Source organism: Phascolarctos cinereus, unplaced genomic scaffold, assembly GCF_003287225.1.
Source record: "Phascolarctos cinereus isolate Bilbo 61053 unplaced genomic scaffold, phaCin_HiC Scaffold_4;HRSCAF=312, whole genome shotgun sequence".
Taxonomy (NCBI): domain Eukaryota; kingdom Metazoa; phylum Chordata; class Mammalia; order Diprotodontia; family Phascolarctidae; genus Phascolarctos; species Phascolarctos cinereus.
Window position 1 is genome coordinate 128,628,549 of NW_027555847.1, and position 20,071 is coordinate 128,648,619.

General features: G+C 41.1%; 1 protein-coding gene across 1 annotated transcript in view; it reads left to right on the forward strand.

Moving 5' to 3' along the window:
- The window catches only part of NOXO1 (NADPH oxidase organizer 1), a 38,809-nt gene that overhangs the window by 13,513 nt on the left and 5,225 nt on the right, over positions 1-20,071 (forward strand). Inside the window, exons 2-3 of the mRNA XM_078151703.1 lie at positions 9,494-9,706; positions 9,966-10,085. Of these exons, the coding sequence (XP_078007829.1) occupies positions 9,494-9,706; positions 9,966-10,085 (333 nt within the window). The remainder of the gene's footprint in view (positions 1-9,493; positions 9,707-9,965; positions 10,086-20,071) is intronic.

Below are 20,071 nucleotides of genomic sequence, written 5' to 3' on the forward strand. Positions count from 1 at the left end.
GGAGGGAAAGAAAGGAAAATCCTTATCTAGACCAAAGATATGGGAGAGGGCAGGGTGAGTTTAAGTTGCCTTTAGTATTTTAATTGTGTTATTAAAGTTATGTGGTCACAACATAAATAGTGTCTGAACTATGGATACTGAAGGAGCTGCTTCCAGCAGCTTTTTCAGGTGATCAGCAAAGCAATGTCTCTCTTCCAATTAGCAAGTTCCTAGTGAAGCAGCTGGGGTCAGTTATCTTTGTTGAAAATCTGTGCCTTCTGTCTCTGGATTCTTATGATTCCTCTTGTATTCAACTTACTTTCCTTCTTTTATTTACTTCTTCCTACAGCTTCTTCTCAAAACTCCTTTGGCTTCTGATATGAGGCCAGATTTCCCATGTCTCAAATCAGAGCATCTTAGTAGTCAGTGACTCATCTTTATCTTGTGAGGTAAAACTCAAGAAACACATCTTTCTCTCAGACATGAACCCAACAATGCTAATATAATTTTCCCGGAGTTCTCAAACATTTATTTGATTTACAATTTTATCTGTCAGATACAAATTTCAAAAATCTAAAAAACAGTCACATTCAAACGACCTGATGGATCACAAAGCCTTGTAGACACTATGACCTCAGTTATTGTTCTGCCTTCAAATTCGTTCAGTACATTCATCTGAGGTGCAGTTCTCTTTCTAGTCCTTAGAAAAAATAGTCGTCTCTCCTCAGTATTTTATCTGAGAAACTGTGTTTCTTTATGAGTTAATTTTGTCAGTTTTCCTTGCACAAGGGTTTTTTTTTCTGCCCCTTTTGGCAGAATTGAGGTGAACTGTGGAATGGCTATTCAGTAGCCCTACGAAATGCTTACTGTTCTGATGTGTATGATTTAGCCTTCCAACAGATATTGTAATAGTAGTTATAAGTTTCTGAGTCCCATTTTAAATGTGTTTCTGTCACTGTGAACTTGTGAGTTTTTTGTACCTTGGCAACTTTATGAAATAAGTACCTGTCCCATACTTGATTTATATTGTACATTGAATACCTTTCATGGTATCATAGAATTTGACAGTTGGAAAGGCACTTAGTGGCTATCCAGTTCAACCTATACATGAAAGGAATCCCCACTATACTATACCTGACAAAAGGTCAGCCAGACTCTGTTTGGAGACCTCCAAGGAGGGTGAACCCATCACCTCTCTAGGAAGCCCATTTCATTTTATGATAACTCAAATTATTAGGATCTTCTTCTTGGCAGTAAGCCCCAATTGGTCTCTTTACACTTCCACTGATTGCTGCTAGTTCTGCCCTCTGAGGCCAAACAAAGCAAATCTAATCCTTCATTCACTTGACAGCCCTTCTAATACTTGAAGACAGCTATCATTTTCTCCCTTGAGTTTTCTCTTCTCCAGGCTAAAAATCCCCAGTTCCTTCAGCTTAGCATCATATGCCATAGACCAAAAGTCCTTTACCAGGCTCATTGCCCTCCTCTGTACATTCTCCAGATTATCAATATCCATCTTAAACTGTGGCACCCATAAATGAAGACAGAATGCCAGATGAGATCTAATGAGGTCAGAGTACAGTAAGACTGTTACTTCCATATTCCTGGAAGCTCTGCTCCTCTTAATGCAGCTAATTACATTAGCTTATTTGGATGCCACTTCATGCTGCTGACTCATATTGAGCTTATAATAATACATAAAAACCCTCTGATATTTTTCAGAACATTGCTGTATGATTCTACCTCCTACATCTTGTACTTCTGAATTTGCTTTTTTTCTCCAAGTGTAAATAAGCCATCACATTACCCCTAATGAATTTTACCTCATTAGAATCAGCCCAATGCTTTAGCCCTTAAAGATCTTTTTGGATCCTGATTCCGTCATCCAGTTTGATAGCTCTCCCTTCCAGATTTGTGTCAAACGTAATATGATAGGCATGATACGTACACATTTATCCAAGTCATTGATAAAAATGTAAAACAGTGCAAGGCCCAACACAGATCCCTGGGGTATTCCCCTAGACACTCCAGTCCACATTAGGTTAACACTAAATCATTGACAACTACTCAATTCTTAATCTAACTTTTTTTCTCATTTAATCCATGTCTCCTCATCCTTTCTACAAGAACAGTATATAATACTTTGTCAAAAAGTTTACTAAAACCCAGGTCAACTGTTCTAGCATTCTCCATTACCTACTAAACCTGTCAAAAAAGAAAATGTGGTTAGTCTGCCATGAGCTGTTCTTGATGAAGCCATGATGGATCTTTGTTATCACAACTTCCTTTCTAGATGTTTGCTAACTATCTCTTTAATGATCTAGAATTTTACCAGGTATTGAAAGCAAGTTCATTGGCCTATGGTTTGCAGACTGTCCTCCTCACTTTTTTGAAAATATGGACAGCATTGTTCCTTCTCCAATCTTGTATACTTCTCCCATTTTCCATGATCTTTCAGATGTCACTGATGGTGGCTTAGTAATCATACTGGCTAGTTTTTTTCAGTATCTGAGGATATAATTTTTCTGGGCCAGGTAACTTGGATTCATCAAAGGAAACTAAGTGCTCTTTTACCATTTCTTTACTTATCTTAGGTATCAATTCCCTATTAGTAATTTTGTTCTGTCATCTTCAGGACAAAGATCATCCTCTTTGGCAGAAAAAGCAGAAGCAAATAATGATAGAGTGACTCTGCTTTCTCTCTGTTGCCAGTTATCATGGTCCCAGAAACTCCAAGCAAAGGCCCTATCCTTTCTGTGACCTTTCTTTTTTCTCCCAACATAGCTACACAGGTAGTAAGTGTTATGTGTCTGAGGCCTGATTTGAACTCAGGTCCTCCTGACTCCAAGGCCGGTGCTCTATCCACTGCACCACCTAGCTGCCCCACCATTTTGTCATTCTTGAAGAAAGTATCAGTAACCTCAACTCATTTTGAATTTTAACATTTCTGACAGCGGCAAAAGCAAGAGCAGAGAAGGCAAGATGAATGTTGGAAGCATGGACTGCAGAGAAGTCATGAAATGCAATGAGATAAAGGAACAGGGATTCAAGGGTGAGAAATGGTATATTGATGAATTCTCGAGTTTATATAGGGTTAAGATTATGAAAGGGGTAAAATGAGGCCAGAGCAGGGGTGATAGGTTGGTAGCAGAAGGAGGGGTGGAGAAACTGGAGTTCATAGTAAAGGTGAAGAATAGGTTTAGAAGTAATGAATCAGAAGAAGAGATGGAAAAATAAAACATTGTGATAAGAAGAGGGAATTTCAGAATTCAAGATCCCAGAGGTGGAAATTTTTTGAGTGATGGTTAGATGCTAGAGAATGACTGACCATCCCTGTGAGTAGCTATGGGATTTGAAGATATTAATAAACTAGGTGACCAGGTGCTTGAAGGGAAATCACATATGATGTGATGTGGATATTGGATATAATTCAATGTGAATACTGGATATAGGTAGAGATTGGGGTACATCTTAGAATTTGGACCTGGAAGAGTTTAGAGATTGTCTGATCTAATGCCCTTATTTTACAGATAGAGAAATTGAGATGTAAGGAGAGGAAGCAAATTGCCCCGGCTGGCACACAAGTTGCAAGTAACGGAGCTGAGATTTGAACACAGAGTCTCCAACACAGAAAAAAAAAGTGCTCTTTTCACTAAACTATACCATGCCACCAGAGGCAGAAGAGGCCATGTGTTCTCTGTGTCTTTCCTACATTGTCTTCTGGTAAGGTCATTCCATCTCTCTGATCACAGAGCAGGAATCGGGAGAAGGGACCAGTGGGAAGGAGGTCAATGAAAGCCTATTCCGGGATATAGTAATAACATCTATCAACAAGCAAGTATTTATTAAACCCTTACCATGTGCCAAGCCACTATGCCAGGCACTGGGGATACATAAATGAAACAATCCCTACCCACAAAGAACTTACATTATGATGAGAGAGACAGCTAAGTATGGGGTGTCCCAAAAATCTCAGTGCAGTTTTAAGCTTTAATGACTTCATAAGCATAAATGCTATGTGCTTGCAAAAAATGGAATTTGGAAGGCTAATTATTCACATTTTTAAAATATCAGTACTTTTTTTTAAATAAAAATTCGATATAACCACTGCTGTACTTGATTTTTGAACATTAAAAAAACTTGCATCAGTCGCTGCTTGGTGACTGTAAGGATTGCATTTTTAGCCCCAGCCTTAAGATCATCCAGAAAATGAGGCTTTGATGCTTATCAGACAGTTTTCATGTGACCCCCCCCCAAAAAAAAGTCTAATGGAGATAGATCAGGTGACCAAGGTGGCCAAATAAGAGAGCCTCCTCAACGTATTGAGAGGTCTGGACAAGTGGCATCCAGAAATGTCACATATTCAGCATAAAATAACAGGGTGCCCTTTCCTGTTAAATAAAATTTAAAAATTATTATTTAAAATTCACAAAACTAAATAGGCATAAGAAAAATTTGAATAAACTTTCAAATGATTTTTGGGGTCAGTTTGTAGCATTTATACTTCTGAAAGTTTTTAAAGCTTTAAGCTGAACTAAGACTTTGGGGACATTGTACAAGGATATACAGAATAAATACAAATAAATGCAAAGTAGTTAATTACAAGGTAGTTTGGGGAGGAGAGCAGTAACATCTGGGGGAAGAGGAATCATGAAAGACTTCATGTGAAAAAAAAAAGGGGGGGATGCTTTAATTGTGTCTTGAATCCCTTGAAAGGTTTTCTGTGAAGCCTAGGTGAAGATGGGAGATAGAATGTGTGTGTGTGTGTGTGTGTGTGTGTTGGGGGAAGCAAAAAAGATAGGTTGGGGCAAGGCCATGAAGGGCTTTAAAAACTAACCAGAGAAATTTATATTTGATTACAAAGGCAATAAGGAGCCACTGCAATTAATTGAATAGTAAGGGTGACAACCAAGGTTATGAACCTGGGAGACCTCAAGAACAGTGTGCCTGCGACAGAAATAGGCAAGCTTGGAAGTGGTTGTGTTGGAGAGGAAAGATCATGAGCTCTGTTTTGGCTATGTTGAGTGGGCTATGTCTCCCAGAAAACCAATTTGAAATGTTTAATAAACAACTGGTAAAGGAGCACCAGTGGGCAGCTAGGTGGCCCAATTGATAGAGCACAGGGCCTGGAATCAGGAGGACCTGAGTTCAAATGCAGCCTCAGATACTTCCTATGTGACCCTGGACAAATCACTTAACCCTGTTTGCCTCCGTTTTCTCACCTATAAAATGAACTGGAAATGGCAAAATCATTCCAGTATCTTTGCTAAGAAAACTCCAAATGGGGTCTCCCCACAACTGAAAAACCATTGAACAATAAAAAGCAGGATTAAAACCTAAAGGAGAGAGATTGGGACTGGATATTTAGATCTGAGAGTCATCAGCATAGAGATGATAATTAAATCCATGAAAGTTGATTGTTTGCCCCGAGTAAAGAACTCCAGGGTCCCTGCACTACCCCCAACTCCACTGCTATAGGACACTGTGGGGGCTTAGATTAGGGGATACCCCCCACCCTCTGTGGGTTTGCCTGTGGCCTAGCCCCTTGGCTGCTGGAGCCTTGATTATAATTTAGTGTGTGTTTGCCAGGTAAACTCACAGGTAACACCATTTGTTGGGCAGGAGAACACAGGAGGGCTCCTAACACTAACAGGTGTTCTAGCACAGGTTTGCTTTTGATCTGGTCAGACAGGAAGACAGCTTCAGAGGGATTAAATAAGCTTACTTTATTCTGGTCTAGTCTTCTCAAAAGAAATTGCTGATAATGGGAGCTCCAACTCCTACAGCATTCCATAACAACCCTTCTCGCAGGGGCAGGAGAGAATGATAGGAGCTATGACTCCTAAGGGTTCCCTAATCCTCAATGGGCTGGTTGAGGCAAACATAGATTCCCCCCAAGCCTTCCTTGATGGGAGCCAATCAAGGCAGATACATGCATTCCTCTTTGCATTACCCAGATCCCAAAATGAGTTCCCCACTCACTGACCAGTGCCCACTTTCTTTGTCGGGCAACAGACAAAGAAGGCATATTGCCAACAATAGCCTCACAGGTTAACTTTAGCAATATCATCATTCAGTGCAAGCGTAGTAAATATCACTTATGTCATCCCTATATCTCACTGAGCAAGTGTGGTGGAGATGTTTTCAGCCATAATTCATGGGAAATATTATCCAGGAGTCTGGAACTATTATCTAAAAAGGAATAATAAAACCCTCTTTACACGAACTAAAATTCACCTTATTTACAGTGTGTAAAGTGATTCAGCCGGCTTATAGGGACTATTCTTTACAAAATGGGCAGATACTCTCTGCTTGTTTCCAGTCCTTTAATGGAACTAGGGACTGGGAAGGGGTGGGAGGTGCTACATCCTACCATGTGTGGAGACCTGTAGTATGTGATAATGAAGACTCCCTTTGTTGGTTACCGGGCCAAAACTGATAACTCAGGGGGATATAGCAGCTAGGTGGGTAGAGTGGATAGAGTACTGAACCTGGCATCATGAAGACTTGAGTTCAAATCCAGCCTCAGATACTTAATAGCTGTGCCCAAGTCGCTTAAGCTCTGTTTGCCTCAGTTCCCTCATCTGTAAAATGGGGATAATAGCACCTACCTCCCTGGGTTGTTGTGATAATATGCTGAAATAGTTATTTGTGAAGTGTTTTATAAACCCTAAGGTAATATAAAAATTCTTCTTCTTCTTCTTATTATTATTATTATTATATACTAATGCAAGCAATTCTTCAATTCTCTTTCTTTCTGCCTGTGAAGCATGTGAACTATTTTGAGCTGGTCTTGAGAATCTGGTGGGAGAGGAAGCCTGATCTCCCATCTGGCCTCTTTGCAGTCTTAAGCATATGAATCAATGGAAGGAAGTCCCCTCCTCTCCCCACAAGAGCAATTCCTTTTCAAATCTTGTTTTTCCTCCACTTCCGGGTCCATTTCCTGAACTGGCAAATTCCTATACTTGGTCCCTTCTGTGACAGGTCTAGTGAACATCTGAATGGCTGGCTATTTTGATATTTAGGCCCAAGGAGTGTGACTAGTTCTCTCAATCACAAGATGTTTCCAGTGTGGCATTAATGTGCCTTTATTCAATAGCCCAAGGTTTAGGCTCTCAAATTGCTTAAAGACTTGTGGTGGAGTTATAGAAAAATTCCCCAATACCTACTTTATTTACTTTGTGATTGCATTATGCTGGAGCTGTTGATTGATGGAGTGATTCTGTGACTATATCAATTAAAGTGGAGAGAGAAACTCACTTATGCTGATTACATTCCAAGCCTTTTGTGATTACATTAATTGATATAGAGGTCTAACTTACAGGAAGAAAGAAGAAATCTGGGATATCCCTGCTGAACAGTCATAGCCATGACCTTTGCTCCTGAAGGGAAGGGAGGGAGATGATGGTGGTCATTCAGTTGTTTGTGACCCCATGGACCATAGCAATACTATTCATGAGGTTTTCTTGGCAAAAAAGAAAAAAGAAAGAGAAAAAAGAAAAAGAAAAAAATGGAGAAAATACTTATAGGTAAATAAAACCAGGGAGCCAGGTTGCAGTGGGGGAACAAGAGGTGTGACTGACTTTCCTCTACCTCAGTCTCCTCCCCATCTTTGGCCCTTCTGGTAAGGTCCTGCCTCTATTAGCGTCTCTTAGGTTTGCGCCCTTGATATGAGCCATGGACAGCTACTGGCTCCTGTTCCTACCACACAAAGTGGCTCTACCAAGGGCAGGAGCCTGTGGTTACTACCATTGAGGGGAGGCCTTTTTTTCCTTTGTCCCAGAGTATTGGCACCATCCTTTCCTCAGTGACCAGAGCATGCCACCTCCAGTCCTTCCTACAAGCCTCTGCTGGCAATAATCCTGTACCTGGACCAGTCTCCCTTCTCTTCTTCTCTTCCCCAGCCAGATCCTGACAAACCTTCAGGACCTAGCTCAAGGAAAGAAGGACACAAACATTTATTTACTGCTTACCATGTGAAAGGTGTGTGTTAAGCGCTTTACAATTATTATTTCGTTTGATCTTCATAATAACCCTGAGAGGATCCCCATTTTACAGTTGAGGAAACTGAGGCAACAGTTGATACAACAACAGCATGATACCAACTGAGGAAACAGAGGTTAAATGAATGCCCAGGGTCACAAAACTGGTAAATATATATATAAGGTTCTCTTCTTCAGAAAGCCTTCCTTGACTGCTTCAGCTGGCGTGGGAGAATGGGGGAGGGTCTCTACCTGCTCTGAATGTTCATAACCTTTAGGGTCAGAGCTATGTGTTTCAGAGGTTGTCTCCTTCTCTCTTGCCTCCCTCTTCCCTGAAGAAAAGGAGGATGGAGATCAAAGGACCATAGGATTTAAAACTAGAAAGAAACTTAGAGGTAATTGAAGGGCAACTTCATTTTTACAGATGAGGGAAGGTAAGTAACTTGCCCAGGGTCACACAGCTAGTAAGTGTCCAAGGGTGGAGATTTATTTATTTATTTGTTTGTTTGTTTATTTATTTATTTATTTATTCATTCATTCATTTATTTATTCATTTATTTATTTTATTTATTTTTATTCATTTATTTTGATTTATCAACAATCACTTCCATAAGCTTCTGAGTTTTTAATTTTTCTCCCCCTCCCTCCCCAAGACGGTGTGCAATCTGATATAGGCTACACATATACATTCCTATTAAACATATTTTCACATTAGTGATGTTGTAAGGAAGAATTAGAACCAATGGGAGGAACCACCAGAAAGAGGAAACAAAACACAACAGAAGAAAAAAAATAGCAAATAGTATGCTTCTATCAGCATTCAAACTCCATAGTTCTTTCTTCTTTGCGGATAGCATTTTCCGTCATGAGGCCTTGGGAGATGTCTTAGATCCTTGCATTGCTGAGAAGGGTTAAGTCTATCAGTATTAGTCATCAAACAACATGGCTGTTACTGTGTACAACGTTCTCCTGGTTCTGCTCACTTCACTCAGCATCAGACCATACAAGCCTTTCCAAGTTTTTGTGAAGTCAGCCTGCTCATCATTTCTTATAGCACAATAGTATTCCATTACATTCATATAGCACGACTTGCTCAGCCATTCCCCCAATTGATGGGCATTCTCTCAATTTCCGATTCTTTGCCACCACAAAAAGAGCTGCTATGAATATTTTTGTACATGTGGGTCCTTTTCCCATCTGTATGATCTGTCTGGGATACAGCCCTGGAAGTGCTCTTGCTGGGTCAAAGGGTATGCACATTTTTATAGCCCTCTGGGCATAGCTGCAAATTGCTCTCCAGAATGGTTGGATCATTTCACAACTCCCCAAGGGAAATCCCCAGGTCTTTCTGACTCCAAACCGAGTAGTGGGCTCTAGCACTTTGCGCTGCCTCTCAGGACACCTGCTGTACTGCTTCCTTCCTGGAGATGTTCAAGGACCTTCCCCCCCACCCCAGGTTACTCAGGAGGGCGTGGAAGAACAGAATAGAGGCTCCCATTCAGGGGGAGCTGACTCAGCTCTTGTGTCAACAGCTCCTTATAATCCCCTGCTGGGCTTGGCTGGGTGGGGCTGGAGTTTGGGCTCAGAGCCAGGTGGGCCTCTCTGATGGACTTCAGAGGAAGCCGCCCAAAGCCACACAAAGCCCCTTTGCTTGGGGAGATCGGAGCACATTCCTGGAGCTCAGCCAGGGGAGACAGCAGGAGTTGTCTTGGCCCCTGTTTGTGGAGGAGGGGGTCCTGGATGGGGTGAGCCCTTGGTTCCATCACTTCTGAGCTCCTGGTGATTCTGGGCCACAGAATGAGCAAACTCTAGCCACAGCCACAGGGAAAACAGAGGAGCAGCCACCCAGGGCCCTGCCCTCAGGGAGCTCACAGTCTGGGTGAGGCAGAGGAGGAGCACACCCAGACCCCGTCTTAGTGAAAGGGGAGACAATGGGACTCAGCACAGCCTCCCACAGGATGAGCTGTGGTCACTGTTGTTTCTGTTCCTCTCTTGTTCTCGAAGGGGACCGAAGACATCCCCGCCATGATGTCTCGACTTGCACGTGAATTAGCAAGAGCTGCCAAAGTCAGCAGCCTCACTCTGTCCTCCAGAGTCTTTGGAGAGTCCAGCGGCAAGAGAAAGGTCAAGAGGACTGGCGGTGGCCCAGGATGCATTGGGGGACCTCAGCCTTTCTAAATGAAGGTCTTTCTCAGGTCTCAGTTTATCTGAGGCCACTCCCATTCAGTGACTAAGGGCTGAGTAACAGCAGGGTGTACTGGATTGGGAGTTAGGAGACCCAGGTTCTCAACTCTGCTACTAATTGGCTGTGTGTCCTTGGCCAAGTCCCTTTTCCTCTCTGAGCTCATCAGGTCTCCTGGCCTACCACAATGACAGTAGGATTCAGGATGGCCACATTCGGTTCATACCCCATTTCTTGCATGACCACGACTGGGGTCCCTTGATACCACAGAGGTGCTTCCTACAGCCTTGAGCCTGAAGAGATAACAGGGGGAGGGCTTCTTGGCTCTATCTCAGCAGGAAGCACAGGGTGGGAGATGGCACCCCTATTGTACAGGGACCCTAACCACAGCTACTGGCCTGCCTGGGCCAGCCATACCAGGATGACAGCCTCCTCTTTCAACTTTAAATGTGTGTGCTCAGCTTCCTAAAATACTCTCTCCGGGGAAGAGGTAGTAGCCCAGGGGTTATTCCCATTACTTTTGCCACACAAGTAAGTAGCAGGACAGCTTAAATATTTGCCCTCTAGCCCTCTTAAACATTTGCTTTCCTTAAACATTTGCCTTCTTCCTCCCAGAACTGCCCTCTGTCATAAGACCAGCAAGGTCTAGTGACTCTTGGTTGACCCAGAGACACTGACTCAGATGCACACAAACACAGAAAGATATATACAGACATACAAATGTACAAGCACACACACAGATACACACAAGAACATAGAGAAACATAGGGTAGCTAAATGGTGATGTGGTTAGAGCACTGGACATGGAGTAGGGAAGACTTGAGTTCAGACCTGGCCTCTGACACTTCTCTATAAAATGGGGATAATAACAGCATCTACCTCCTAGGGTTGTTGTGACAATCAAATGAGATAATAATTATACAAGCATGGTGTCTGGCACATAGAAGTGCTATGTGAATGTCATCTATTATTATAATTATTATTATTAGAGATATACACAGACACTCATACTCCATGGTTAGATACATATAGAAACACCTTCCAATCAGTGTTTTTGTAATTGCATGTATACACACCTCTATCCTTCCCTTCCTAGGGTTCTTTGGTCAAGCAGGAATAGGATCTGGATGGACTAGGGACACTTGTAGAAATCTTGGCCTATGGAGTTCCCTTCCGCAACAGAGTGACTTTCAGTAGTTGGGATAGGTCTTAAGACCATTCTGCTCTCCTAGCCTTCTGAAAGTTATAGAGAAACTTCATTGCCACCAGTCACTCACTGTTTGGGTCCCCACTACCGTACTGCAAGCATGCCCATGTCCTTTACCCCAGACATTATCATTGCCAATCAGAGAAAAGAAGACTAGGAGTGGGGGACAGAGGCAAAGGAAATGGGCAGTTTGGGAATGGCTTTCAGATTTTTTTTCAAATAGCTGAAAGTCTGTCATGTGGAATAGAGATTCAACTTCTTCCCTTTGGTCCCAGAAAGCAAAACTTAAACCAGTTATGAGCTATAAGGAAGCAGATTTCAGAAAACAAAAACAAAAACAAAAGCCTTTTTAACCTTAGAGCTGTCCAAAAGTGGAGTGAGGGAGTGATCCTATCAGAGGCAATCTTCCCGTAAGCACTGGATGCCCCCCTTTCTGGTCCAAAATCCAGGTAACCTCCATAGAGCAGAGCAAGTTGTCTTTACGAAAGAGCCCAGACCTAGGAGTCAGGCAGTCACTTGACAAAGGCAAGTCATATCCCTTCTCTAGATTTCAGTTTTCTACTCTATAAAATGGTGATAGTAACAAGTACACTACTTAGATCACAGGGTTTTGTTTTGTTTTGTTTTCTAAGGAGAGATCACAAAGTGCTATAGAACTATACAAAGGTGTGTTATTATTAAAAATTAATAAGCATTTAATAAGTGCTTACTATGTGCCAAATAGAGCTAAGTGCTGAAGGCACTAAGCTAATAATAATTATGATGATGATGATTATAATAATTATTATTATCATCATATTTTCTTCTTAACTTCTTTAATAGAGTTCAGATAGAAAGGGTCCTAAGACAAGTCACTAACCTGCAATTATTCTTTTATTTTTAATGTTCTCCAGACTATTGAATAGGCAGGTTAAAATGACTGTTTTTCATAACTGAATAAAACTATAAGGATGTAAACTTGTCTTTTTCTCTGCTTACAGAAAGTATCTTCTGCACAATTCCCATAGCAGACAGGATGATGGGGACAATATAGTTGTTGTTCAATTGTTTTAGTCATATCTGACTCTTTGTGACCCCATTTGGAGTTTTCTTGGCAAAGACACTGGAGTGATTTGCCATTTCCTTCTCCAGCTCATTTTACAACATGAGGAAACTGAAACAAACAGGGTTAAATGACTTTCCCAGAATCACACATCTAGGAAGTGTCTGAGGTCGAATTTGAACTCGGGTCTTCTTGACTCCAGGCCCAGCACTCTATCCATTGTGTACCTAGCTGCCCCAGTGATGATATATACTTCATCCTGTTCCCAAAAGGATTTGATTTCTCCTCTTAGATCTCTATATTTTGAAAGTTTTTCATTCCATGAAGTTTGGAGGTTTTTTTGACTATTCAGTTTGGCAATATCTATTAAAAACATTGTTCTAGGGGCAGCTAGGTGGCGCAGTGGATAGAGCACTGGCTCTGGATTCAAGAAGACCTGAGTTCAAATCTGGCCTCAGACACATAACACTTACTAGCTGTGTGACCCTGGGCAAGTCACTTAACCCCCATTGCCCAACAACAACAAAAGCAAATACAAACATTTTTCTTAAATTTTTATGATCAAGGTTATATCTGGGTAATTGTGGGCAACGGTTATGTCTATTATAACTCTCTAGGTCCAGTAGGATTCATTTGTCCAATTCTCAAAATGTCTTAGGGTCTCCATTGGTAGTTTATGGGTTTGTTTTCCGTTAGTTTTACGAAGGATAGTAATATTCTGGTATATAATTCTGGCTACCTGATTGTGTTTTTGTTTTAGGTACTTGACAGGTGCTAAATGTTTGTGACTTGCAAAAGCAACGATTTCTACTGTTTCCTTTCATAATCTGCCTTGATAATAAATCTAGGCTGTTTGAAGATAACTTCTCAGTAATTACGGGTAGCAATAACTTGATTTCTTACCCCTATCATAAAGCCCTCAGTTTCTGATGTCAAATCTGAATGACTCAGTCATTTGTTTAATGCTTCCTTAACTACTTATTGTCAGTTGAGTTCACATGGACTATTATCCATGGAAGGGTTTTTGGTTAGACTCTTGGACCTTAGCCATTATATACACTCAGTGTAGAAATAAAACCAGTATTGGTTACATTTAGTAAATCCAGTGACACATACTCATCATCAGCCTAATTTACTGCTGCTCTGAAAGATGGTGTTCGTTGGTTCTAGAAGTCTATCTGTAATTTATGATCCTGGTTGTGATGTTTTCTGGGAACTTCTATCAATCCTCTTCCTCTTTTTGACAAGGAAGTTTTAATATTTCTAGAGATACTCTAAAATAGACCATTTGGCTGGGCTCATAGGGGCTAGGGCACAGTCACCCCTCCTTGTCCCATGCCCAGCCATGCCCAGCCATTGATCCCTTACCCCAGGGGAATTCTAGCCTCTGGTGACAGGAGGCTCTCCCTTCTCACACTTATTGGCTTATTAAGTCCCCCAACACCAGCCATCCAGGGATAATTTTTAATTATGGTTATTAGATAACGGCTCACAAGTCTAGGGGTCCCCTAAGAAGGTGGAAGTAAAAGATGTTCTTACTGTACACTCTGGCTTCTGACTTTATCATTCCACGAAAACTACTCTCTCCAAAGTTGCCAATGATCTCTTAGTTGACAAATCCAATGGCCCTTTCTCAATCCTCATTCTCCTCCACCTCCCTGAAGTTTTTGAAATTGTTGATCATTCTCTCCTCCTTGATACTCTCTTCTCTCTAGGTTTTCAGGACACCACTCTTTCCTGGCTCTCCTCCAATCTTTCCAACCCCTCCTTCTCTGTTTTCTTTTCTGGATCCTCTTCTAGGTTGCACCCTCTGACCATAAGGTCCCTCAGGGTTCTGTCCTGGGCCCTCTTCTCTTCTTCCTCTATATTATTTCACTTGGTGATCTCATCAGCTCCCATGGATTTAATTACCATCTTTATACTGATGATTCTCAAGTCTATCTAATGTGCCCCAAACTTACTATTGATCTCCAGTCTTGCATCTCCAACTGCCTTTTGGATATCTCAGATTTGTTCAGTAGATATCTTCAACTCAATACGTCCAAAATGGAAGTCATCATCTTTCCCCCTAAACCCTCCCCAACTCCTACCTTTCTTATTACTGCAGTGGGCAATAGATCCTCCCAATCTCTCAGGCTTGCAACCTTGGGGTCATCCTAGATTCCTCGCTATCTCTCACTCCCCATATCCAATTGGTTGCCAAGGCCTATCAATTTCATCTTTGCAACATCTCCTCAATATGCCCCCTTCTCTCCTCTGACACTGCCGCCATTCTAGTACAGGTCCTCACCACCTCATGTCTGAAATATTGCAATGCAAGGTGGGTCTGCCTATCTCAAATCTCTTCCCACTCCAATCTATCCTCCATTTAGCTACAGTGATTTTCTTAAAGTTCAGGTTCAACCACGTCTCCCCACCTTCACCCCTACCCCCTCACTCAGTCAACTCTACTGGCTCTATTGCCTCTAGAAGCAAATACAAAATCCTCTGATTGGCATTCAAAGTTCTTCATAACCTAGACCCCTCTTACCTTTCCAGTCATCTTACACCCTACTTCCAATATTTACTCTTTGATGTAGTGACACCGGCTTCTTGACTGCTCTACAAACAAGACACTCCATCTCATGCCTCTGGTCATTTTCTCTGGCTGTCCCCCATGCCTGGATCTCTCTCTCTCTCCTCCACTTGGACTATTGACCTCCCTGGCTTCCTTTAAGTCCCAACTGAAATTCCACATCCTACAGGAAATCTTCCCCAACACTTCTTAATTCTAATGTGGTCTCTTTGTTTATTATTTATTCTGTATGTAGCTTGCTTTCTATATATTTGCATGCATCTTGTTTCCTCTATTAGATAATAAACTTCTTGAGGGGAGGGACTGGCTTTTGCCTCTTTTTATATCCTCCATGAGTCTGGCACATAGCAGGTCCTTAATAAATGATTATTGATTGTTGAATTGGCACTGTCCAATCAAATGACCAAGCCTGAGACAATCTTCTTTATGGTGGCCTCTCTCTCCAATGCAGTTTTCCTTGCAATCACACCATCCCTAACACTATCACAACCAATTATTTCACTTGTAGACTTCTAGATTCTTAAAACTCACAAGGTCACCTATGCAAAAAAAAAAAAAAAGAAACAGAAAATTAGGGCAATCCAACCCCAGGCTCATGTTTGCTTAGATAAGGTACATGTTCATAGTAATATTGAGGCTGGATGGGAGATAGAAACAATTGCCCCCTTTCTCCCACTCAGTTCTCAAACATAGTTCAAAACAGTACATATAATTCATAGCCAGAAATGAAGAGAGGTGCTGAGGGGTAGATCGTCCCTTTTGTCTATGTACTGAGCATTCAGCTCTTCTGTCTATGCAGCCAATTAGGGCACTACTCATCATATCACAGTGCAAACCCCTGGTGACAAATGACCAGAAGCAGGCCTCACATGATCATCCAGAAGCAGGAAGAGAAGATGGGCATATGTCCTATAAAACCCATGTTACACTACCTTTTGGTGATAGGCTATGATTATGTGTTTCACTAATATTGTAATGGGTTTTTGTATGACTAATTCTACTGCATATATACTGTTTGTTTCAAAAATGTATGTTGGGATATTAATATATTGCAAATGTGTTAATTACTCTAATTATGTTCTTGCCACTGTGCTTTGACTTCAAAATGCTAGTTAAACTCTTGACATATACAGCCACAACTTGTATATTTTTATTATTGTTATTATATGGAAACATTGAAACATTCCTGGATTGAAAGCAGGCCCTACTTCACACAAATTCACAAGGACTGAGCTAATGTTCTTGTGGGCCAGCCATCATCACGACTCCTTTATTTACCCCCATCCTAGAAGTCTGTTTATAAAGTAGGATCCCTGGAGACTGCCTGTTGCCTGCCAGACTTTATGGAGTTAGAGAGATTTAAAAGTAATCCTGCTGTCCCTAGTGGGAGAAGCCCCTGGTCTCGCTGTGTCTGATCCCCCTGGCCCTTCCTATGTCTACTCTGGAGTTGACTGTATTCAAGACTGAGATTGTATGAGAGTGGAATGAGCCAGGTGAGGCTCCCTAGAAGTGAGGGCCATGGGCCAAAGTGTAGGGAAGAAAGGAGTTAGGGCTGGAGGAAAGATAGATAGCCTAATCTCATAGGCATGTATATGGCACCATGAGTCCGATCTCCCTTTCCTTCCTAAACTAAATAATTCAGAACCATTTCTGCGGGGCTCCTTGAAATATAGATTTAGACTTTAGAGAATAATTCGATTCAATTAAATTCAATAAACATTTATTAAGCACCTACTATTTGCAAGGAGCAGGAGATACCAAAACAACAGTAAAAGGAAAATCAGTTCCTGACTTTAAGGAGCTTAATTCTACTGGGGAGGGGTTGTACCGTATGTAAATAGATGAGTAAATTGAAAATAATTTGAGGAGAGAGAGCTCATTAGCAACTTAGGTAGATGAGAAAAAGCTTAGCTTAAGGGATGGCACTTGATATGAGCCTTGAAAGAAGGTAAAGAGTCTAAGACAAAGGTGTTTGGAGTCAAAGGGCCACACTTGAGGACCTAGAGGGCCTCGAGGCCACAGGTTCCCCGCCCCTAGTCTAAGAAATGGAGGTGAAGAAGCATGGCAGACAGCTTATGCAAAGATGCACAGACAGGAGGAGATTCAGAGAACAGCAACTGGGCCAGTCCAACCGGACCTCCGAGCATCTGAAATGCAGTAATGTGAAATAAGTCTGGAAACATAGGCTGGAACCTGGCTGAGAGAGGCTTAAATACCAGGCTGAGGAGTTTGTAGTTTATGGCTGAGGCTGAAGAGCCACTGAATGATTTTCAAATGACGTACCTCCACGTTAGAAGATGACTTTGGCAGCCCCATGGAGGGATAGTTTGGAAAGGTCAGATGCTGGAAGCAAGAGAGCTGATTAGGAAGTTTTGGAATAGTCCAGGAAAAGGGATGAAGGCATTAGCCGAAGGGTGGCCAGGTAAGTGGAAGGAAGGGAAGGAGTGATGGGGAGGAGGGAGGGAATTTGAGACAGGATGGTAGAATTGATTATTCTTGTCCACAGATTAGATATGGAGAGAAGAGTCAAGGATGATTCTGCAGTTGTGAAACTGGCTCTTTGGAAGATGCGTCATCTTTTCTATTCTGATTTTTCTTCCAGAAGAGGGAACTAAAAGTAATTAAAAACCAAGAAGCATTTATTATTAGAATGGAACAAATTATTTATTTAGCACGTTATGCCAAGTAGAAGGGTAAAAACTTGTAACTTCAAGATCATATATGTAGTAAGCAGCTCAGTGAAAATTGAACTCAGGTTCTCTGACATCAAATTGAGTTTGGTTTTTTTTAATTGATAAGTGATTTTTATTGATAAATTTTGCTTGAATCCATCATAGAAACACCCCAGCATGGTCTCAGTTGAATTCCCCTCAATGTACAATCCCCACCTCATCCCTAAATAATTAAAACAACATAAAAGAGTGCTTGTAACTGAGAGTTAATGCAAGCTTATATTTCAGTACTTTGCCATTCTTTAAAAGAAAGGATGGTGTATGTTTTATAAATTAGTACTAACACTGTCCAACATTTTGTTGCCATTTCAAGTTGTAGTAATTCTGCATATTATTCTTTTGGATATTTCTGTTTTCACTCTGCCTCATCTTATTTTGAAAAAAAAAGTTTTTAAATTTTATTTTGCTTTCAAACAAAATCAGCCTTCTCTCATTCTTGCCTTCCCTCCACCACTGAGAAAACAAGAAAAATAAAACCCTTGTTATAAATACGTATAGGGAAACAAAACAAATTCCTTCATTAGCCATGTCCAACCCTCCCCCCCCCAAATAGGCCTCAATCTGCACTGGAGTCTATCACCTCTTTTTACAGGTCTTTCCATCTTTCTTTCACACTCATTATCCCTTACGCAATGGTAATATTCAGTCACATTAATCTATCATCGTTTTTTTCAGCCATTTCTCCAATGGCCTATTTCTTGTTTGTGGTTATTACAAATAGTGCTGCTGTGAATATTTTCATATAGAGTTTTTTTCCTTTTTGTCAAATAATCTCATTGAGTTATAAACCAAAAGTGAGATCAAAAGGTATAAAAAAATGTTGAAACTTTTCTCAGCATAATTTCAAACTGTCTCTCCAAATGGGTCTCAACCCATTCATAGCTCTACCAACACTAATTTTGCCTCTTTTTCCATATCATGGATTTTTTCATCTTTTACTATCTTTGCCAATTTGATGGGTGTGGGGAATAGTTCCTAACCCTAGAGATATTTTCGCCAGTGCCTTTCAAATTTTGTATCTGACTTTTTAATCAGATATGTTTTGCACAAATATTTTCTACCATTCTCTAGCTTTTCTTGTTATTCTTAGTCTATAGCATTTATTTAATTTGTGAAAAGGTTTAAAAATTTTTTTGAATAAATGGAAGAGTGTTTATTAACTTCATTGTAGAATAGTGGATAGAGAGCTGTAGTAGATACCAGGCAGACCTGAGTTCAAGACCCATCTCTGGCACATACTGGCTGTGTGATTCTGGGTAAGTCACTACCTTAGTCAACCTCTTAGTACTCTAGAGCTCTCTAAGGCTATGAATTGCAGCAAAGGTGCTGACCTTCATTGGCAGAAAGAGCTTCCTCACTGGGGAGTTCACTATACCAATGATGTCACAGATACAGTCCCTATCTCCTGTAAGCTAAGCACTGGGGGTGTGAAAGTAAACATAGTCCCTGCCATCCAGGAGCTTACATTCTATTTATTTATTTGTTTGTTTTTTGTTTTCAACACTCACTTTTATAGGATTTTGAGTTCTAAATTTTCCCCCTCCCTCCCTCCTTTCCTTCCTCTCTAAGACAGCATATAATTTGATATAGGCTATACACGTTCAATTATAGTAAACATATTTCCACATTAGTCATGTTATAAAGAAGAATTAGAACCAAAGGGAAAAACCATGAGAAAGAAAAAACAAACAAACAAAAAAAGAGAGAATATAGTATGCTTGGATCTGTATTCAGACTACATAGTTCTTTTTCTGGATATAAATAGCATTTTCCATCTTTGTTCTTCTAGAATTGTCTTAGATCGTTGCATTGCTGAGAAGAGCTACGTCTATCAAAGTTAGTCATCACACAGTGTTGCTGTTACTGTGTACAATGTTCTCCTGGCTCTGCTCACTTCACTCAGCATCAGTCAGAGCTTACATTCTAATGGTGGAGGCAGCATGTACAGAGGAAAGATGGCCACAGGGTTGCTATTTTAGTCTGGGAAAGTAACTGGAATCGTAGTGCAGCCACAGGGCAGTAGACTAACATACGCTTTCCAGTAGCAATGGGAAGCGGGGTGGCACGGTGGATAGAGTTGCTAGTCCTGGAGTCAGTAGGACCTGAGTTCAAATCTGACCTCAGACGCTTACTAGCTGCATGACCCTGGGAAAGACACGTAACTCTGCCTCAGTGTCCTCATCTGTAAAATAAGCTGGAGAAAGAAATGGCAAAACACTCCAGTATCTTTGCCAAGAAAACTCCAAATGGGGCCACAGAGAGTTAGATATGACTGAAACAACTCAGCGACAATAACGTCCAGTAGCAATGGCAGATTTGATTTGATCCTAGGACTAAAGAGGGGTGGGGTACAGAAGTAGCAAGGAGACGGT